At 49.5% G+C, this 22,917-nt stretch overlaps 1 protein-coding gene across 1 annotated transcript in view; it reads left to right on the forward strand.

The window, feature by feature from the left end:
- The window catches only part of Cachd1 (cache domain containing 1), a 135,177-nt gene that overhangs the window by 54,247 nt on the left and 58,013 nt on the right, over window positions 1-22,917 (forward strand). The window contains exons 3-4 of the mRNA XM_010605231.1: window positions 8,022-8,170; window positions 19,431-19,537. Coding sequence (XP_010603533.1) covers window positions 8,022-8,170; window positions 19,431-19,537 — 256 coding nt within the window. The remainder of the gene's footprint in view (window positions 1-8,021; window positions 8,171-19,430; window positions 19,538-22,917) is intronic.

The following is a 22,917-nucleotide window of genomic DNA, read 5'->3' on the forward strand; positions in this document are numbered from 1 at the left end:
TGTAAAAGCTTGTGAGTCTCATTTCCTAGGCACGCTCACGCTGCAGCTGCTGCCTGGGAGGCAATTCAGTGATGGAAGTAGACAGGCCCTGAGTTGCTTATGGGCTGGAACCAGAGATAAGCAGCGTTAGTAGGCTTTCTACCCTCTTCTAGGTTCCAAAGAGGGTTTCTCCAGTGCGGCCAGCAGCACTGCATTGTGTGAGGCAGACACGCAATAGTAAGTTGGTCATTTATTAGCCTGTGACTGTGCAAGTTAACCCATTGCACCTTCTTTAAAAATAGCAGCTGCGGAGAACAGAGGGCTGCCGTGGGGACCAACAGCACCAGCAGGCTGTGCTCTCTGCCAGGTACCTGTACACGTCAGTCGGTGCTGCCTCTGTTTTACTGTTTTGCTGGGGGTAGGGAGCCACAGATGCACAGCGTCAGTGGTGTGAAGCAAGATACAGGTGGAGCAGACGTGAGTGTAGCCCACTATAGGACAAAAGGGGACCAGAGAAGGCTTTAAGGAGAGCGCAGTAACTGGAAGTATGAGCAGAACCGAGGTACAGCGGTGCCTCCATTCACAAACCTAATTCCTGCCACGATCCTGGTCACAAGCTAAATTGGACAAGAACCAAATTGAATTTCACCGTAAGGTCAGCCCTGCACCTGACCGTTGAATTTGCTTAGTAGACGTGTGGGCCTGGTTTCTGCAGTGGTAAAACAGGACAGGGATACCTGGTCTGCCCAGCCCTGGGGGCAGGTGTAAGGCACGGAGGACAGCTTGTGGAAACATGCTCCGAAGTGTAGGGTGCGCACAGGAATAAAGTCCGGAGCAGACCCTTAAGACGGGAAAGAGCAGGCCGACGCCCGAGAGCCAGCTCACCGAGTACCATAAGACGACACCGGTGCGGCAGCGGCGAATACAACATCGAGGGAAGCAGCAGCCACTACCAGCCACTTGGCACCTTTGGGTTTTAATTTTCCTTTTTGAGGTTACGACTCTGTTGCGTAAAGTGGCCTTGACTCTTGATTCTCCTGCCTCAGCCTCCCATATATGTTTACACTTGGCCCTTCGTTAAACACTTTACAAACCAAAGCCTGCTTAGTTCTCAGGGAGCAGATCATCCTCAACACGGAGCCACTGTGAGCTAAGCAGGGAGAAGCAAGGGGTGATTTAGTCAGGTGTCTGCTCGGTAAATATTGGAGTCAGATGTATTCATTTGTCCCCAAAGTCTAAATTCTTGTGCCATTTTCTTATTAATCGAAGAAAAGTCATTTCCCACAGACCTCGCGCCAGGCTCCTGTGCAGTGAATGAAATGGTTCCTCTCCCTCTCCCTGCAGCTCTATTACTGAGAAACACCGACCCTGCAGTATTCCTGCTCTCCACCACTGGCACTTTCTGGGCCCAAAACTGAGGTGTGACAGTAAGAATCATGCACTGACTTTGTATATCCGTGTGACATTTGAACTCAGGTGAATTAGTCCAGTTTTACTTCACGAGGAAACCAGTGCTAAGGGAAGAAGATAAGCAGTTAATAAGAGATCTCTGCCTGCCCGGAAATTATTACTGTGCTAACAGAAATAGCAAGGGCTACTTAGAACAGAATATTTCTTATGTCGTGTATGTGCTGTCCAACAGGAAACACTGAGAATGTTTTGGAATCCAGCGATGTGATCTGTGCAGAGATGGAAAATGTTAGAATTATTCCTGCATCACATGCGTGTAAATAATGAAACCCTGGAAGGCGCTAGAAAACAAAATGAAAGATTCACTCTTGTGTTTACTTGAGGTGGGAGTTGAAGGATGGAGGGACTGACTATTAAATCTTCTCACTGCTAAAAGGGTTTTGAGTATCAAATATAAAACTTCTGCACTAATAAGAATTGTGCTGGGACCCTCTGGCCCCCTGGGATGCCTGTCCTGTCCCCCCCATTGTTGTGTATTTTAAGTAACGCTCCTCCCAGCATCTACATGCCCTCCAGCCCTCTCTTAGGAAGCAGACATAAATAAAGTGTATCCTGCACCTTTTTTGTTTTCTTCTACATTTTTTCTGACCCTGTGCAGGGCCCACCCCCAGTCTTCAGAAGGTAAAAAGAGCTTTCGAAGGGGGTTTCTGGGGACCTATGCAAATGCCACAAGTGTCTGTGGGGAAGCCAAGAGAGAAGAAAGTCACCAGCAAAGAGTCCTCGGTGTTGTGATGAAGCGTTGTCGCTGGTGACAGATGAGGTGCATTCCCACGGGGACCAGCGCTACCTGCTAGTCATGTGACCAGGGGCCGGATGCTGGCCGCCCTCACAAGTGACGAGATGTTCCCAGTCCCTTCAGTCCCCGTGTCCTCAGCACTGGGAGCCCCTTAGGGACTGAAGCAGAGAGGATGAAGAGGGGTAAAGAAAAAAGCTGAGCTGTGAAAGGGGAGGTGTTTTTACTTACGTGGCGCTGGAGGGTGGCGGGGCCACCTGTGCTCTGTGGAGAAGTCCTTGTCCCTCCTGTTGGAGGACGTGACTGCCGTGCCCTTCCGTGTAGCGAGGACTGTGGGGTTGGAGCTCTCTGTGTGCAGTCTCGGCTCCAGGAGTTGCTGGTGCGCTGGTCTGGTCGGGCTGTGGGGCAGGCTGCACAGTGAGTTGTGCAGCGAGCTCATCCTGGGCTAGGTGGCGGGAGGGGCAGATCTTTCACTGTCGTGCCTCAGTTTCTTCACTTGGAAAAGGGAATCGCCATCTCTTAGGACCCTGTGATGGCAGCTGTGTTTGTGAAGTTGAAAATCTAGGAAAACACTGAACTCTGAGATTTACTTCTCAGAAAAAGAAGAGTACCTTCACCCTGCTTTCTTCACAGGTTTCAAGCTAACATTTAAAGACCTTAATGTATCTTATGCCACAGTTCATCAGGTAGTATTAGCTAGACATTGTTCCGTGGGGCTTTTATTGCTGTTTTGGGTTTTCTTTTTGGAGAAGGATTTATTCTTTCATCTTTGGCCCTATCTCTTAAATAGTGATAAAATCCAGCTATTCTAAACTTCCTCAAAATACTTCATTTTCATATAGATTATGATGAATTTTAAATGAAATCATGTTAATTTTTTTAAACATCCAATTTTTATTATGAAGTTTATGGTGTTTTTCTAAGAGTTTCATAGCGTTTGTTGAGATTGATCTTGAAGGAAGATGTGGTGGCACATACCAGCAGTATGGAAGGCTGAGGCAGGAGGATCACAAGTGTATACTCAGCTTGGGCAACATAGTGAATTCTGAGACCTTGTCTCAAAATATAAAATCAGAAAAGGGCCGGGGGTTATTGCTCTCAAGGAGTAGATGTCGCACAGCCAGCCCAGGTTCAAGGCCTCAGAGCATTGTGCCACCTCTGTGCTCGCGGGAGTCCCCAGCCTGTGAGATTCACCTTGCTTTCATATCACAGCATTTAGGTTCAAGGCTCCAGAGCTGAGCAGGTAAACTCGTGGGTTTTGCAGACAGCACAGCCCTCCATCTGAGTAAGTTGGTGGCTCTTACATGTGTGTGGGTTTGGGCTTGCCCCTTTGCTTAGTGACGTGACAGGAGGAGGCCTGTGCGGCAGGTCCCTGGCCGGCTGGCTGTCTCCTACATGGTAGCTGAAGATCCCTGAAAGCTCTCCTGCAGGAGGCTTATTGTCTGCAGTCACGGTCGCAAGCACATTGATGATGTAGATGCGCTGCCGATAGTTGAGCAGCTTGGCTTTGCTCAGCTACAGTGAGCTCGCCCTAAAACAGATAGTTAGCCCATCGTCAGGGGCCCCAGTACTCTGTGGCTGCAGAACCAACTATCTCAATCTTACTGTAAACAGTCAGTGATGTGGATTCTGTGGCTAGGGTTTGGAGCAGCCTGGCGAGGCTGGCCTAGCTCTGCTCTGTGGTGTCCGGGACCTGACTGGGACTGAAGTTAGCCAGGGCCTTATGGCTCCTGCCCAGAACCTCGGGCTGAGGTGGCCTGGAGATGCCCTCATCTGGGTGTCCAAGAACAAACAGCTCATTACCTTTCTATAGGTCTTGGGTTTCTTACAGCAAGGGAACTGGGAGCCCCTGTGAGGGGGAGCAAATATTCCAAAAAGAGACAGGTGGTGCCTTGTGACTTTTTAGGACCTGGTTCTATGGCTTTCCGCAAGCCCTCCTGTTGCCACACACCCACCTGATGCTGCACAGCCTTCTGGTGCTGCATACCCTACTGGGCTGCACAGCCCCTGGTGCCACAAGCCAGTGAAAATCTGCTCAGATTCAAGCAGCAGAGGAAAGGGAAGTACAGACCCCGCGTCCTATAGGGAGGTCAGTTAAAGTCTGTGCTGCAGTTTCTGTATTCCTGCCACTTGGAATCATGTCCTCACCATGGGATACTGCAGAACACCTGACGATGACTTCCACCTGCAGCAAAGCAGGTCGGGTCACCTCTGTTGCAGCTGCTTGCCTCTCTGCCTTGGAAGAGCAGAAGCAGCCACATCAGCATGACCACAGCACTGCATCCCAATCTTTATTTGTGAAAACTTTTAAAATAAACATTTATAGATATAAGAAGGTGTGGTAGGGCATGCCTGTGAGCCCAGCATTTGGGAGGCTGAGGCAGGAGGCTGTATTCAAGGACAGCCTGGGCTGCACAGAGAGACCCTATCTCAAAAAAGGAAGGAAGGAAAGAAAGAGAGAGAGAGAATCACAACATCTGACCTTTTAATGTTAGAATTTACGAGATGCATGGAAGAAACCCTGGGATACTTCTCAAGTAGAGTTAAACATTAAGACTGTGTGGGTTGTGAAAGTAAAAAATGATTCCAAGTTTCTTATTTATTGTAACATGAATTGGTGAAGATGTAATTTGGAAATCCCAGTCTTTGTTCTGTTCTAGTGCATTTATTTCCTAGTGATGGGTCAACCTATTTACACTTCCAGATGGAAATCAGGGAGATTTATTTTTACCAGAACCTAAAAAAGACAGATAAAATCTGCTTCCTGTTGGAGTCCCAGGGGATGTATTATTGTATGTTTTTAAAGTAAATATTCCAGGCTGAGGGTGCAGCTCAGTGGCAGAGCACTTGCCCCACATGTACAAGGGCCTGGATTTGACCCCAGGTACTGTAGGTGAATAAGTAAGCATCCTGTACTTTAAAGAGGATGTTGATCATAAGGCCAAAAGATAAGGTTCATGATGCTCAGGAGTAAATTCTTTTCATAGTTATTAATGATAAGTATTTTCTGTATACCTAGAATGCCCAGCAGTGTAGTAGATGCCAAAGATGTGGAGGCAGTGAAAAACCTATCCACATGTCAGTCAGACTGTCTTCGTCGCCTTCTCAGCTCTGGACACAATACCCTGTACCACAACTTAAAGGAGAAGATTTTTACTTTGGCTCAGTTTGTGGAGGGTTTAGTCCCGTGGTTGCCTGGCACCAAGGCAGGACTGCCTGGTGGAAGGTCTGGGCAGAGGAAAGCAGCTCACGGCATGGTGCACAGGAAGCAGAGAGAAGGGAGGAGCCAGGGAGGAGATGAACCTTTCAGGCCATGCCCCTGTGGCCGCCGCTCTGGCCCGGGCCCGCCTCCTGACAGCGAGTCCGCCGATCCACTCACCTTACAGAAGCCTCACCTGAGAGGGCGTGAGGCCTTGGGGACATCTAGGTGTACACCAGAACACAGACAGCAGCATTAAGGGTAGTGAGTGAGGGTGTGGGACACTGCGAACGTACCTCAGGGTTTCCAGCTGTACCGGCTTCCTTGCTAGCCCCGGCTGCCCGCTGAATGGGAGAACATAGGAACACAGGACTGTGAGCAAGCTGCTGTTGCAAACTCCAGCCGCACACTTTCTGATGAGGATACAGTCCTAACCCAGTATTTGAACTAATTTTATTTAATTTTGTTTGTTTGTTTATTGAAGTACCAGGAATTGAACACTGCGGCCTTTGAACTAAGCTATATCTCCAGTCTTTTTTATTTTGAGTCAAGGTCTTGCTAAGTCACTTAAATCTTCCAGGACAGGCTCAGACTTGTGCTCTTCCTGCGTCAGCCTCCCAGAGTCCTGGGATTATAGCTGTGTGCCAGCACACCCAGCCTGGAATGCACTTTTAAGAACTGTAGACATCCACATAACTCCTTTTATATTACTTTGGGGAAGGAATGAAAAAAAAAGTTTGTAAATTTGAAATTTGTTTGACTTTTTTTTTCCATGTTAAAATACCACTTTGAAGGGGTATTCAAACTCAGAATGGTTTGGGATCTATTGGCTGAATTACAAATTGGGCTAATTTGATTTTTCTGTAAATCAGGGTTTCTCAACTGTGGCACGATTGACCTTTTTGGACCAAATATTTGGTTCTCAGGAGCTTCCCGGTGTGGTATCAAATGTTCAGGGACACCCCACCCTTTCCTGTCTACTTGGTACCAGTTTCCACCAAGTTGTAACAAATAAGATCATCTCCCAGTGTTTGCCAGCGTCTTTTGGCAGATGAAACCTCCAGTGATCTAAAATAAGATGTAAAATTCAACTGTTCACAGTGCTGCAGTGACACATTTACGTACATCAGTAAGGTCTCCGCTCCAGGCCTGGAATGTGAGTAGACTCGTTCATCTTCCAGACACACGGCTCTGCCTTTGACATGATGAGCCACCCCCAGCAGCCCACTTTCAGGTTAAACTCGAGATGCATATTATTTGGTGACATGTGGAACTTTTTCTAAACTTCATCATTTGTACAATTTTTAGGAAGTCTGAAAACCTCGGTTCTTTTGATTAGGACTCTGAAATCCCCTGGAGTTTCCCTGGAAAACAGATGGTGATTTAAAGGTGGCTTGAAAATAACAAATGAAGGGATTCGCTCCAAATCCCCACGCTCTGCCTGGAAGCCATGAGATTGTGTGAGCCTCGTGGCCCGGTGGAAACGATTAGTTCTCTCGTGGCAGATAATGAATAGCTCCACAGGCCAATTAGCTGTAATTCGATCACTCATTTCATTTGGGTAACATTTTGTTTAAGGGAAAGGAAAACAGTATCGTATTCCTTGGAGATGTGTAATTAAGCTGTGGTATTTGGCGGGCATCTTGGAGGGAAGCAGTGTGCTTACCAATTTCCACCCATTCCTCCTGTCAGAACAGCACTGTGCTCTGTTCTCAGCAGTCAGGAAAGGCGTTGTGACAGCCACGGGTGCTTGTGTCTAACTGCACGCTGCTGCCCGCAGCTGGCAGCTGCGGCTCCCACTGGAGGGCTGGAAATGAGGTGTCCCCCCACTCGGGCTGTGTCGCAGCAGGCGCTGAGAGTTCTCCCCTTCTTGTGTGTGGCCCCGCCCCACCCTGAAAATCTGTTTGAGTCCAGAAGCACAAAACGGAAGCCTCTCTCCTGTTTTCCTCCCCGCTGCAATGGCCCTGTCCCTTGGGATGTGTGCTGTCATGCTGACGCTTAATGATGGTGGTGTAGCATTTGTCTTTCTTTTTCCAGCAAGGACTTTAATGGAAAAGTGTCACTCTTTTTTGAATTTAGGATGTGTGAGAGATATGTAATGCGCCCTTGTCTGTTAGAAACCAGAAGTACTATTTAATTATTGGGCATTGGGGATTTTTGTTTTGTATTTTTTTTAATTGTACTGGGGTGGAACTCAAGGCCTTCACACTGAAGTACATCCTCAGCTTCGCCCCTTTGTAAACAGGGCCTCACTAATTCTCTTAAGTTGCCCGAGCTAGACTCAGACTTGTGCTCCTCCTGCCTCAGCTTCCTAGAGTGCTGGGATTACATGTGTACACTGCCATGCCCAACTATATTGGGCATTTTTAGTCTTAACCCCCATCGTGGTAGAAGACTTGGGTATGTGTGCTTTGGATTTACTCTAAGCACTTTATACTTCATATATGCAGTTTAGGGCGCAAATTGTTCTTTCTTTTCCTGTACCAGGGATCGAACTCAGGACTTTGCGCTTCCCAGCAGGTGTGGCCCCACTGAGCCACATCCCTGCCCAGTGGCACAAATAAATTCGTGTGTTAGGACGAGTGTAACGGGTGATCGTGTTGGGCTTGGCGCTGATTTTGCTCATTTGTTGTCCCACAGCTGGCCAAAAAGATCCGAGAGAAGTTCAACCGGTACTTGGACGTGGTCAATCGCAACAAGCAGGTCGTGGAAGCATCCTACACAGCGCACCTGACGTCACCGCTGACCGCCATCCAGGACTGCTGCACCATCCCGCCGTCCATGATGGAGTAAGCCCGCCCTCGGGGCCGGGCTGGGGGAACTTGCCCACACTCTGACTGCACAGGGCCTGTGCCAGTAGCCAGAGGGTGTGCAATGAGCCCTCTGCCTTCCCACAAGGAAGTGTGACTTGGGCTCTAGTGTCACAAGATTCCCAGTCACCATTGTTGTCACGGTGGAATGCAGGTCCTGGTGCCACAACTCACACTCAGACTATTGTTTGAGCCTGGAAAATTGCAAGGTTTTGTTATGAGCGAGCTCTTTTTTGCGGGGCTGGGGATCAAACCTCGGGCTTTTGTACTGAACAACAGGCTCAGCCCTTTACTTCGGGACAGGGCGCTAAGCTGCCCATCCTTGGGTCATATTTGCTATCCTCCTGCCTCAGCCTCCCAAAGTGCTGGGATTACAGGCCTAGTGCACCTCACCGGGCTGTGAGTCAGCTGTAAAGTCAAGAATACGATAGTCTCCTGGATATGGAAACTTGCTTATTTTAAGGGAGTGCCTTTTACCTTTGAAAGAGTCACACAAATTCATACTTCTCATTCAGAAGATATTATTAAAATTTCTGAAGAAATGCAGTCGCGTAAATTAAAGCAGTCAAGTAGATGCACAGGCAAAGATGTTTTTATTTATTGGCCAAGCAATATTTCTAGCTAGGCAGATGTAAGGTCCCGAGATGCCAATGTCTGTGGAAAAAGCAGTTATCTAGAGGAATAAGGTGCTTAATTTTCAGTTTGATTGTTTTCTGTGTCCTTCAGGGGACAGTGTGAAAGTTTATGCTGTGCTTACTGTGAGTGTAGACATCAATCTGTTTTACCAATTTTCTAGAGCTAGTTAGAGTAAGCAAAAGATCTTAACGTGCTTTTAAAACTATGTGTGTGTAAATGTGAACCAGTGCATGTCTGCCTCTTATTCCCCAGCAATGTTCTCGAGGCTGTGCGAGGGCGGACAGGATAGTTTTTAGGGTTCGTCCGTCCTTTCTTCCACAGCAAGTTTCTGCTGTGGGCCTGTGTGGTTTCCTTTTCTTTGCCTGTCTCTCCGGGCCTCACCCGTTGTGGCCTGGAGACTCCCCGTCCTGCACACGGCCGTTCGAGGTCTGGGACCTCGACGTCCTTGAGCCACAGTCTTCATTTCCAGGATGGGGATGCAGTGCCGGTGACACTGCACTGCCCACTGTGAGCACCCGGCAAAGTAAATGAGAAAATTGCATCAAATGTAGCCCCCTAGATAAAGAGCAGCTTCCCCGGGACAGCAAGCGATTCGTCTCTGCTTCATAAGCTTCTTCGTAGGAGTCAGGGTGTTAGGGGGACTGTCCTGATCTGAAAATGACAGTCAGGTTGGGTTTGGGACCCAGGAAAAATCACTTTCGGGACAGGGAACAAAGATAGCATGATAAGAATTCCCTCAAGATAGAATTCGGCCTTTCTTCTTTAGGGACAGACAGGGCTGGAGACCGGAACCCCTCCACTCCAGCAAACACCTGGCTCCAAACGCCAGCCCTGCGGCGCTGGACCGTGGCCTTGTACAGTTGGAATCTGCAGCTCGCACTGTCACCACTGCCTGGCGAATGTCCCTGTGTCCGACAAGAACTCGCAGCTCCCCTGTGGAGCACCCTGAGTTCCCACAGTGCGGTCTGTCTTTGCTGCGTTGCAGGTGGGGCATTGCCTCCCCGCTGTTCCAGGAACGGTCAGCCCCTCCCGGTTTCAGCCCCAGCACCTGGCAGTTGGGTTTAATTACTGTTTGTTGCCACCCAAATTGATTTAAATACAGGTTAGAGTGAGTGGGTGTCTACTATCAAGAACCATGTGCTCTGGCAGGCGGAGGACGCAGATGCTGAGGGAATGAAGGCAGAAATGTGGTGTCGGGTTTGCACGACTCCTCAGAAATGATGCCAGTGCCGACCACCTCGCTCAGTGGTCACAGTGGTCGCTCAGTGCTTGCCTAGCGTGCAGGAGCACTGAGTTCAGTACCCAGCACCATAAAACACAAACATCAAGAAATGATTCTGTGAACTTCAGAAATGCACACCAAATGTCACAAGCAAATAGGCATGCGTGTAAAGATACACGTGTAAAAACAGAGTGCCACCCACAAAGCGCACACTAACTTATAACCTGCTGGGGGAGTCACTTCCCACCCGTGCACACAAGATGATGGCCGCAGTGCGGGTGTGGATAGGGGCGCACACGCCCACACATGCACCTCAAAAGCCTGCACTCAGTGACTTCCATTTTGAATGCGCTGAGCCGGGCTCAGGTCAGAGACGTGGGCTGAAGCAGCCGTGCCCCCCTTGGTAGCTGGGGAGAGGGCCGGGGATGGTGCAGCACAGGGAGCGTCCGGGACACCAGCTGTTTGCAGCAGGAAGTGACTGGGGATGCTTCCTCCTCTAAGAACCAGTCCACTGGGCTCTGAATGCTGCCGCCTTTCCAGGAAAACAAGGAGCGGATCCGGCCTGATGGTTTTCTAGCCACTTGCTGAGCACAGGCGCTTTCTAAACTTAGAGAAGCATTGCAGCTTTTTAGTGAAGACTCCGAAGCAGAAAGAGGCACCAGTTGTTGGGGTGACCGGGGTGAGAAGCTTGGTCCCAGCCCCTCAGGAAAGTCCTCTCTCTGCAGGCTACACCTGGGGCCCTGCCTTCTGCATCCCGTGTTCCCCCTTCTCTCTGAGAGGAACCCGCAGATTGAACCTCAGGGCTCTCAGACTGGAGTTAAGGGAGACCTTGCTCTGCTGCTAGATCTCAGAAAACAAGCTGGGCATCTTGGAGCACACCTGTCCATCCAGCACTCAGAAAGCTGAGGCAGGAAGATCTCAGGTTGGATCCCAATATGGACAGCTTAGTGACTTAAGTGAGACCTTGTCTGAAAATAAAAATAGGGCTGAGGTTGTAGCTCTGTTCAAAGACTCTGGGCTCAATCCCCAGTACCATTAAATAAATGAGTTAAAAAAATGTTTCACCATGCACTAAACTAAAATCCGAGTGCATTAAAGATCTCAATATTAAGGCAGAAACACTAAACTTGCTGGAAGATAAGTTAGGCAGAACTCTTGAAGACATTGGCATAGGAAAACACTTAACAAGTCCTCAGTAGCACAGGAACTAGCACACAGAATCAACAACTGGGATCACATCTTTAAAAAGCTGCACTGCAAGAGAAATCACCAACAGAGCTAAGAGACAACCCACAATGTGGGAAAAAAATTTGCCAGCTGTTTCTCAGACAAAGGTCTACTATCTAGAATATATAAAGAACTCAAAAAATTCAGACCCCCCCCACAAATTTATAAACTCAATTCAAAAATAGGCATCTGAAATGAACAGACATTTCTCAGACAAAGAAATAAACGCAGCAGATAAACATATGAAGAAATGTTCAACATCACTGGTCATTCGGAGATGCAGATGAAAACAACTGAGATGCCACCTCACCCCAGAAAGAATGTGTGCTGTCAAGAAGTCAACCAATAACAAATACTGGCAGGGCTGTAGGGAGAAAGGAACCCTTCTCCATTGTTGGTGGGAGTGCAGACTGGTGCAACCACTGTGGAGATCAATATGGAGATACCTCAAACAACTAGGATTAGATGTCTGATTTGACCCAGCTATTCCTCTGCTGGGTATCTTTCCAAAAGAATTAAAAGCATCATACCACAGCGATATATGCTCACCCATATTTATAGTGATACAGTTTGTGATAGCTAAAACTTGGAAACAGCCCAATTGCCCATCAGTTGGAGATTGGATAAAGAAGATTTTTTTTTTTTAATAAAATGGAGTACTACTCAGCCACAAAGAACTAGAAACTAGAGACATTTATAGCTAAGTGGATCCACATTGAGGCCATACTCAAGTGAAATAAATAGGACATACATATGTAAATACTGAATAGTTTCTCTGGTGTGATAAACTAAAAGTGTAAATAAGAATCAAAATGTATAATTGATACTGTGTAATAGGGAAAAATGTCTAAAGGGGAAGTGGGAGGGGTAGGGAAAAGCTAAGGGAAAAGAAAAAAAGAGAAAAGGGAAAAAATGGAAACAGTCTCTGTGAATAGGGAAGGGTGAGGGGGGAAGAGAGGGCAGGGGAGTGGGGAGGAATAAGAACCAAGACACATCATGTAGAGGTACAAGACCCCAGTGATGAGTGTAACGGTTCTGTGTACCTAAAATGTACCAAGAAGAAAGGGGAAATAAAGCTAAGAAATGAAGGAAATACCAGGTCCTGCTGGCGCCATGGCCCTTCTTGTTCTGCCCGTGCTCACGAGGTCAGGTAATCAGACAGCCCGGCCCCTGGCACCTCGGCTTCATGTGTCTCGGGACTCTTCTTGGAACGATGACTTTCTATGTTTGTCTGCAGAGGGTCACACCGCAGACTGCACTCTCCCAGCTCATCGCCCTGCCTCCCTCGCGTCTCCGTCTCCGTCCCTTCGACTGCCATTCCCTCCTGCAGGCCATCAAGGCTGCAGCCGCTCCTGGTGGAGATCAGGACCAGAGGGAGTGGAGGGGTGCGGAAGCTAGGAGACTGCGGAACACTTCGTATTCCGAGAACCGACACGGTGACTTCACTGGATGTGTAAAAAGTGTTGCATGTGTTTTTGTTTAGTGAGGCACCTCCTTAGGCCGTGATATCTGTGAACATTAATCCACCTGCACCGCATCCTCCTGGAGCTTCGGACCCGGCAGCAAGGCAAGGAACTCCGCCTGCTCCGACTTAGAATGAGTTTTTCTTTTAATGATAAAGTCTTCGATCAGAAATCAAATTGGAACGGCCCATCCATCCTACGAAGTGATCGGCTGTGTGCTTGCTGCGAGACTCACGGAAGGTTCTGAGTTGACCACCGTAAAACTCTCATGGTCTGCTTGCTTTCTGTATCAGTGTAAAGTCTTGCTCGAGAATCGGCCCTGGGACTATTGCTAAACAATCTGATCTGGAGACGTGCCTCACTGCTTCTGATACTGAATGCCACCCCCTGCCTTTTATAGAATTTAAGCAGAGTTGTTTTTGTGAATTTTTTTTTAACCCAGTTTTTCAAAGAAACCAACCAGTGGGCTCTGCCAGCTTTAAGAAATAGACCAGCTTCCCTGAACACTGAAAACCTTCCCTTAAGCCTTTTCTGCCTTTTCAGCCATAAAAGCCAAGACCCAAGAGACCCAGGTATTCCATCTGTGACCTCTGACCTCCGGAGACCGGGCTCCTCCTCACACTTGAGGCTCTGGGGCGTGTTCATACTGTGTTTACCCCGGGCAGGGACTCCCTTTGGGGACCCACACAAGCTTGCATCACAGCCGAGGTCCCTCCTACGTGGCGTGACCCCGAGAAGGTTCTCACTGCTGACCCGGGTCTCACTGCTCACCTCATCGCCTGCTCTTTCCTGGCCAGTCAGTGTCCACTGCACTCGGGGACTCAGGTCCGGAAGGTCTTCCCTCCCTCCCTCCCTTCCTCCAGCGGAAAGCTCTGAGCTCTTCCCAGGCCTGCTGCAGCTGGGGCCCCGCAGATAAACAGCAAAGGATCTCCCTTCGTGTCCTCCACGCAAGAAGGAAAGGGTCTCCATCCGTGGCTGTACAGTACCATCACGTCGCGAGAGGTGCCACGGACAGCTGCTGCTCCTCCCTCCCATGGTTCGCTTCCTGTCCCACACACCAGCTGCAGAGGAAGAGGACCCGTCCGCTGCGGCTGTGGGCCCACTTGAGTCCCCACTTGCCTGGCTGCTGTGCTGCTTCCCAAGCTCTTGTGGGAACAGCTACACCCAGGTAAGGGGGACGCCTTCACCCCGAAAGCAACACCTTCCAAAGACATCTGAAAAAGCCCTTGTTTCCAGCCTGGCCCAGTCGCTCAACCCTGGAGGTTTAATTCTTATTACCAATAAGAACAAAAGGAATGTGACTTTATCGCACTGATCTCTGCAGAGCTCTAAGCAAAACCGTTTCCAGGATTGCCATTATTTGACAGCTTCTCAGCATTTAGGTGCTGCAGTGAGTAAACTCCCTGCGGGAGGGAGCGGCACCCCGACTTTATGAAAGAGATCATGCTCTTGCCCCTCCCCCCATTCATCAGAGTGTAAATATTTGCAGGGCAGATGTCTGATTTTTATCTTAGCTCTTCCTTTGTTTAACTTTGTTCTCATGGGTGGGTAAGTGGAAAATAAGGGGTTCTTGTTTAATTCTTTTCTTCGACTGGTGTTGCTCAAATATTTGGAGAGTGGCAGGACCTGGTGGGTGGAGGGAAGAGAGCAGTGTGAACGGGCAGCTGGGCCGGGCAGCAGGGAGCAGCACCCGACCAGGAGGGCTCGGAGCCTTCACACTAATCCAGGTGTTGCTTTCAAAAGAAAGGATCACTTTTGCTAACCTTTCGCGCTTGTCTCTGAGTTTTAGCAGTGATTAAACATAAGCAAACAGGCCCCCAGTACTCCCTGCCCCATAAGCTGCCACTGCGTGGGCTTTGTATCTGTACCCAGCGATCACTTTAAGCCTTGCTCTTCTGCAAAATCCACAGGGATTTGCTGTTTAAATCTTTGCCTTAAAAACACATCCGTGAACAATACCGCATTTCAGCACCGCCCTGCCGGGTGGGGATCTGTGCCTTGCAGTGCCCTGGGCCAGGCCTCCCTGGAAGTGTTTAGGGAAACCCAGAGTCCTGAGCGCTTTGTCTGGCCAGTGAGCTTCCCTAGGAAATTTAAACAAAGACGAAGGTAGATTCAGGAAGTAAACCCCAACTGGTCTGTGTGTGTCTCTCCTTTCAGTCTTTTTTTTTCTTCTAAACTGGGACTCCACTGAACAGTTGATTTATGAATTGAGGCTGAATGAAATCCAATTGGAACTCACTGGAACGCTGTTTTGATGTAAGATTCAAAGCATCGCAGATTTATTTTATCTTCTGCATTTGCTGATCTCCTGCTTGTAAATCCTGTTGAAGGAGAATAAAAATGACTACGACCTGATGGGAATTAAATATCTGAAGTTCAAAGTCTTGTGCACATCAGAGCGGGCGTCAGTCACGCGCACATCTTGGAAGGCAGGCGGAGAGCGGTTTCTCCACCGGGCAGAGATCAAAGTGGGCGTCCTGGCTCTGTTTTCTCCCTCGGGTTTCTGCTTCGATCATTTGAAAGTAAATCCAGAAGGAAGTGTTTTTTTTCCTCTTAAGGGCTAGGAGAGATGGCGTTATTTTTCTTCAGGCACTGGTTTTATCTTAGGGAAATAGGTACAGAAGGCATTTTCAGTCCCATATCTCCATTTTTTAGAGTCAAGGTCTAAAGGAGATTTAGATAGGATTTTTTTCTGTTATCTTGACTAACTTTTTAACGGCAGGAGTATAAAGTAAACTGAACCTCTTCCAGGGAATCGCCCACTCATTTTAGAAGCAGATGTGTGAGTTTACTAGCTCTTACCCTTTTCGCAAACCTAGAATTACAGAAATGTGACCAGCAGTCACATTTATTCATCTCTCTGGACGAACTCGTTCCGGTAACCCCAGCTGTAATCAACCATTTCTGTAACGTGTCTGAAGAGTACTTCTGTGTTGCCCACAGGCCCCAAGTCCGGGTGTCATGTTGCTTTTGATATGTGGCTTTTTGCAAAGATATGTGCACAAAACGCATCGTGCCTTGGAAGGGGTTGGGGTGGCTGACCGTGATGTGACGTCTGACCGTGACTCGCTGCTCTGTGCCTAAGTATTGGAACCTGGTAGCATGGGGAAGAGCAGGGAGGTGGTGGCCTGCGCCTTTGCTTCTCCCGGCCCACCTGCTTCATTGCCTGGCCGGATTACGGCAGGTACGGGATGCAGGACAGGTGCCGAGCCACACTGCCGTCATCCAGCAGGAACCCACGATGCTCCCCACTGCCCACGAGGTGCCACGCCTGGGGCAGAACCAAGTTCTCAGGGAACTAGATCCTGCCTGGGGGAACCTGAGACATTTAGAGGGCATGGAAGGTTCTAGGCGGAATTGGGGGACAGGTGCTGGGGCGGGGGGTAGTTAATGGGATTCCATGGCCATATCGGCAGCTCACCACCGTATTTAACACACCATTATCTGGTGAGAGAGGAAGGCAGATGAATAAGGTTGTGCAGGGAGATGCATTTGCGCACCGCTTATAACAAACCTTAGGTTTTCGTTGGTGCTAGGATTTGAATGTTCCCCTTAGGCTGTTCCCCTTAGATGTGTGTTGAACCCTGTCACCCCATGATGTGTTTATCAGGACATGGGGCATCTGGGGTGTGAGATCCAGAGGGCAGAGGTCCAGGAGCCACCTCTCCCTTCCACTGAGGACTCCGTGAGACACGGAAAAACCAGGCTGTGGAGACACAGGACTCCTGGTCAGCCTCCGGGGCTGTCCGGCACAGGAGGGTTACACCTCGAGCTGGGCCTTGAAGACGCCAGACAGCAGCTCAGGCAGAGGCAGCCCACAGAGAAGGAAGCCCGGTGGGGAGAGGCCGGGAGATGGCAACCGCTGGAGCCATGCTGCAAAACCAAGCACCTGCTCGGATTCACGAGTCACTTGCACTTTTATTGTCATAAAAATCCCTTAACGCTTTGAGATGATGTTCTCTGTAAAGGAATTCTACCATCTAATCGTCATTCCCCGGTTCCCAGGAGCCAGTGTGCATTTGGCAGAAGCCGGGGCACCTGGCCCCCTGCAGCTGACTGCTGCCCGGCTCTCTGCCCCTCGGCGCCCTCCAGAGCTGCTCTTTCCGAGACTCCTTCCTGTGCTTCACTCGCAGGAAGCGGAGGGCTGTGTGGCTCGGCCCTGGAAAGCAGCGTTGGGTTCGCCTCTCTCTTCGGGCCCTGACTTGCTGTGTGATGTTCGCTGTCACTTTTCTCTGCTTTGACATGGGCACACCCAAGACGCTCGGCACAGCACAGCCAGCTGTGGACTGCAGAGACTCCAGGTGCAGTGTTCTCTCTTTCAGATTACTCAGATCTTGGGGCCTCTGAGGCGATCGTGGTGTGGCGAGGGTTCTGGTGTTGGGTGACCTTTGAGGCGAGCCACATCCTATCTGTGTGCCCAGGCGGCTCGAGTGTTCGTGGAAAACTGCTCAGGGCGTCACCTGCTTCAGGCAGGAACAGCCCCAAGCCTTGTGTACACAGAGAGAGCAAGAGCAGAAACGTGGCGCCCCTTCCACGGGACCCATGGGTCACCCATAAAACAAACACACTGCCAGGGCCACAAATGCAGTGGCGCCTGCCCGAGCAAATACGAGGCACTCGACAGGACCTGAGACGTTGTCTTGGGGCAGGACTTCCCAAGGAGGCCGCCACGAACAGAGACGCAGCCTCTGGACCTCCGCTGCCCAGCCCTGCAGCTGCTGTTTGGTGACTCTTCACACAAGCTTTAAAAGCAGGAAGTTGGGTGTTGTGGTCAAGCTGGCCACGGCTCACGTGCTCAGTAGCCACGAAGGCTGCAAACAACACCCCTGTTCCTCATCTCGGGCTGGCCCTCGGCCCAGACCAGAGCGAGTCTGTTATGCCACCTGCTTTGGAAAAGTGCGTCTTGGCGGAAGACAGCACACTGCCTCAGGCGTGGCCGCGAAGCCTGAAGGAGGTGCCATTGCCATTATTCAGTGCAAGCTCCTGAGGGAATGGACTTGGCCCAAGGTGGCACTAAGGTGTGGTGTTTGTCCTGCAAGCCTGCAGGGCAGCCGCTGCACGAGGGTCCCCTCTCCTGCCCAGCCGTGGCTGTCCGCAGCAGTCTGCTGGTCTGAATGCCTTGGAGCAAAGGGAAGGGCAGTGACGCCAGTGAAGTGACTGTCCTTTCAGACTCATTGCCGAGCCCCGGCAGAGGCTATGGGCTCCAGAGGTCCAGTTCCCTCTTCCGAGGCCACGGGCCGAGATGAGATCGTTCAGCTCCTGCTGGCCCGGTCGACGCCCCCTGCGGTAACCTAGCCACTGCCCATGCAGTCTGGTTGGTTTCACGCTTGTACCCTCTCTGAGATGCAGCCAGCAGAGACCTGGGAGCAGTCGTGTGGACCTCGATCACGGGGAATTCTCCTCAGCCGTGAGTTCATGGAATTCATTGGGGACACCTGAGCTGCACGTTTTATCGGAAACACTTAAAAATACAATGTCACGCCGAGTTAGTTTATCTCAGAAACCATAGGCGTCGTCCTCTCAGCATCTGAAACCCGGTGCAGTCCACGATGGACATCCCGAGTGGACTTTCACATGCTCTCGACGACGACAATGGCGTCTTTGTGGGCACAATGCCATTCTGCCTTCCCGATGCTTTTGTCTGGCGAGGAGTGGGATTCCGAGATACCGTTAGGAATTGATCCAGGGAACCAGGGAAATCGTCTAGAGAAGACCTGGCCCTGTTTGCATTACAGTCCAGCAAGAGCAAGCTCTGTGTCTCCTTCGTGTTATTACCTTTAACATTTTCGACAGTTTGGGGAAATAAATTATAGCATCTATTTTTCTAGATTAGAAAATCGAGGCTTAGAAAATGGCCTGATTGTCCACTGTCACATTCAGCAGGGACAGTGCACATTCGGGCCCTGGCCTTCTCCAGGGCTACCCTTGCACTTTCTGGCCACGCACTGTGGTTTTCAGATGAGATTGGTTGAAGATTTCCGCTTCACATCAAGCATCAGGGCTCCAGTGAGAAGTCTTAAAAATTCCAGTCTGAATTGTATCATCTATTTTGTGTATGATTTTATCAATAGTACCATCAAGTTCATTGAGGAATAATTGGCTTAAAGGTCGGTATTTTGTTTCATTTTGGGGTTTTTTGTTTTGTTCATTTTGTTTGAGAGAGAGAATCTCTCTGCTGGCCTTGAAGTCACTACATACCCCAGGTTGGCCTTGAACTCGCAATGATCTGCCTGCCTAAGGCTCCCGAGTGCTGAAATTATAGGCATGGGCCACTATGCCCTACTGTTTTGTTTTTGCAGTACTGGTGTTGAACTCAGGTGGTCCACCGCTGAGCTACACCCATTTTCATTTTTTATTTTTAGACAGGATCTCATAGAACTCCCAGGCTGACCTTGAACTTGTGTTCTTTTGTCTCAGCCTCTCAAGTAGCTAAAATTAGAAAGTGCCATCTCCCCTACAGTGAGCTGTTTTTAAATTTTCCACATTGAATTTGACTTATAAGTCTTCTACATGCAGGTTGGCTTTCTGTGCTGAATTTTTTTTTCATATTACATTGTCAGTGTTAAGTCCATCTTCAGCTAGTCAGGGCCCCAGCTGTTTCACATTCACTGTGAACCATTACTTTCCTTAGTTGGTTTTCAAGTTAGATAACCACCAAGTAATCACTGCTAATCCTCTTCTGTTGTTTCAGATTCGATGGGAACTTTAATACCAATGTATCTAGAACAATTAGTTGTGATCGACTCTCTACTACTGTTAATAGCCGGGCCTTCAATCCGGGACGAGACTTAAATTCAGGTCAGTGACTTGTTAGTTTTATAAAGGTAAACTGTATTTCACCACGCTCAAGTTGAATCCATGTGTTGCCTTCGATTTTTCCTCTGTGCCTCCAGTATAAACACTCGTAATGACTCCCCTGCTACTTCCAGCTCTGGGGTAACATCTTGTTTCTTCTCTCCGGTCCTAGGATCCCCACCCCTTTTTCTCCCCGTTTTATCTTGTGTACACCTGTCAGGAGTGCCTCTCGAGTGCTGGCATCACAGGCGGGCACCCCCACACCCAGCAAGCTCACTTCAAAGTTGCAGGGATGTTACACCTTGCACCAGCCTCTATTTCAGATTTTACAAAAGAAGAATCTTGAGTTTCAGACAGGCCCTAACCCTTCCCTTATTCCTGGGAAGCTGAAGGGTCTTAGTCCTTACAGAGAACTGTATTCCCCAAAGCCCAGGTCTCTTATCAACATTAAAACCTGGAGGAGAAGCCAGAGGACAGAATATTTACTTCTAGGACCCCAGCCAGGCTCTACCAGGGGGAGAAATCCTATCTATCAGAGCCGGGTACACAAGCAGGCGGTCTGCTGCGTCTGGAATGAGCTGCAGGTCCTCCGTTTCTTAGGGATGACACACTGGCTTCCAGGTCAGTGATGCAGCCAAAATCTGCCTGGCACATGGCACACAATCTGGTCTAGTACGTAGTGGGTTCAGTTATTGTTTAATTGGCTAGAGATTCTGAAGTCTTTCTGGAGCAGATAAAATCCACTTCTAGGGGAAAAAAAGCTAAATCAGAATATTTCTCATTAAAAAAGAAAAAATAACAGAAGAGCTGTAGATGGAGGCTCATAGGAGCAGATCAGAGTGAGTTGTGGGAAATTCCATAGCTGGCACCGCACGGAGCCGGCCCTCAACGCTCCAGCTTCTCAGAAAGCTTCAGCCACAAGCTTGGGTGCAGGGCAGGAAGATCTCAGGGGTAGGTGTGTCCCTGGAGCACACCCACAGAGCTCCATCGTGAGTCAGTGCTCCTTCCACTGTTCACACTGCCTCGAGTGAAGAAGAGGGAAGTGTGTCACTCGTGTGTGCAGGGCCCAGAAGGTCCATCACCAGTGTGAATGGTTACTTTAGTGATGGGATAGAGGGGTATTTTCACTTTCTGATTTGCGTACTTCATTATAAACTAAACATGAATGCCTTTGTAGCCAGGGAAAAATAAAACAGAAGGGAATTACACCTCCAGGGTCCCTTGGTATCTGTGGGCTTGGATCCAGCATGTCTCCTGTGGACACCAAAATCTGTGGGTGCTCAAGTGCCTTCCATAAAGGGGGTGATATTCGCATGAAACCCACACATCCTCTGTGTCCTCTAAACCGATTCTAGCTGACTTGTAATGCCTGATGCTATGCACGTGATATGTAAATGATTCCATACTGATACAGTTGCTTGTATATTGTTCAAGGAATGGCGGTGATAAAAAGCATGTGCCTGTTTAGTCAGATTTGCATTTTGTTCAAGTCACAGGTACAGAGGGCTCCTGTTCCCCACGCACTTCTGACCCTTTTTGGTCACCCCCCCGCCTTTTTATTTTGGTACTGGGGATCGAACTCAAGACCTTGCACTTGCAAGGCAGGCGGTGGAACAACTGAGCTAAATCCCCAGCCCTATTGGTCCCTTTCTTAACGTGGCTCTGATGGGAACTCTGTTACCCCCGGCTGTGCGGCTGGGACAGCAAAGAAGCACAGGGGCAGACTGAGGGGACAGCTGGCTTGGGTCCCAGAGCCCTGCCCCTGCCAGGACCCCCTGCCTCCCTGGCCTGCGGGGACCTTACTTTATTGTTTCTGATAAGGAGCAGTTGCAAGGATCCAGTGCCACCATCGGTAATCAGTTTCTTTGATTCTTTGTTGTAATGCCAGGGACTGAACCTGGGGCCTTTTACACTGAGCTACTACATCTCCTGCCCTCCTTTATTTTTTATTTTGAGACAAGGTCTTTCTGAGTCACTAAGTTGCCCAGGCTGGGCTCAAACTTGGGATCCTCCTGCCTCAGCCTCCCGGAGTGCTGGGATCACAGGTGTGCACCACCACCCAGCAGTAATAGAATTATTATGCTTCTTTCTTAGTGAATACAGAAGCAGTTTTTCCAACCTTCCTTCTGACTCACATACTGACAGTTGATTGATCAGTGGTCATTAAGCACCTTTTACGTGCTGCACCGGGTTAGAAGATGTAAACAAAACAAAGATCGCATGACTTGAGGGATGGGAGTTACATATTTTAAACTAGTAGGCAAGTAAATGCCCAGTGTCAGATGCTGAGTACTGCTGGGTCTTGAACGTGGTTCCCCGAAAGTGACCTAGTACGTGCAGCTATCACAGGGCTGAGGCCTCTCACTTAGGGGACACCTTGTGCCAGGGATTGAGCCCAGCCCGTTTATTTTGAGAGGACTCACTAATTTCCCTACACTGGGTTCGAACTTGAAATCCGCCTGCCTCCGTCTCTGGAGTGCTGGGGTTATAGGTGTGCACCCACCCCGAGCTCCTGCACTGCAGTTTGATGTACCTAGAAGGCCCTCCGAGTCTGGACCATACCCCCCAGGCATAGACTCCCCAGCCTCTGGACCGTGACCTGGATAAACGGCCAGGTGCTGTGACAGCCACACAGAGCGGGCCGAGACAGTGCCCCAGGAGAAGCAGTTTGGAGCCGGGACACGGGCAGGGCTGGTGCCTGGGGTTTTGGGTGTAGAGAGGTGGGGGAGACAGTTTCACACAGAATTTACTTCTAAGATCCAAGTAAGTAGGGTGCAGGAAGTCAGGAGGAGGAAGGAGGAAATGGTTCCTGGGCAGTGGCTTAGCGTTGGGAGAGGTGCGCTCACCCGGGCCAGAACCCCACGGTGGCGCTGTCGGGGTGAGGGAGGGCATTAGGGATCTGGCTCTCTGGGACATTCCCTTCCAAGTGATTGTGTTTTCTTAGAAAATTCAGAAAGCAGCAGCATCGGCTGAGAGTGAAGCCCCAGAAGAGTGAAAAGCGTATTCATGGTGCCATGAGTAAAAGCTCAGCAACACAAATACCGAGGAATCTCTGAGGGGCCATGGGGCCAGGCAGCGCGGTCCCCTCACACACCGCCAGCTCGGTTTAAAAGAATCCCTGTAAATGCTGTTTCATTTCAGTGTTCGTTGTTAAGGAAGACTTAGTTAAGAGCTCTTGAGCAATGCAAGGAACTTGGCAAAGGTCGGTGGAGAACTGGCCAGTACTGAGTTTGGGTGTTTCTAAGAGCTGGTCTCAAGAGCCACCTGCTCCCTCCTGGCAGGCGTGTTCCACGGAGAATCCGCAGTTGAGATCTGCAAGCGGCTTTTGGAGCTGCTGGGGCATTTGGGAACTGACTTGCGTGCATTTGAAGCTTCCCAGTGTT

The sequence above is a fragment of the Fukomys damarensis genome, unplaced genomic scaffold, assembly GCF_012274545.1.
Source record: "Fukomys damarensis isolate Sample0158 unplaced genomic scaffold, DMR_v1.0_HiC HiC_scaffold_33, whole genome shotgun sequence".
NCBI classification, from domain to species: domain Eukaryota; kingdom Metazoa; phylum Chordata; class Mammalia; order Rodentia; family Bathyergidae; genus Fukomys; species Fukomys damarensis.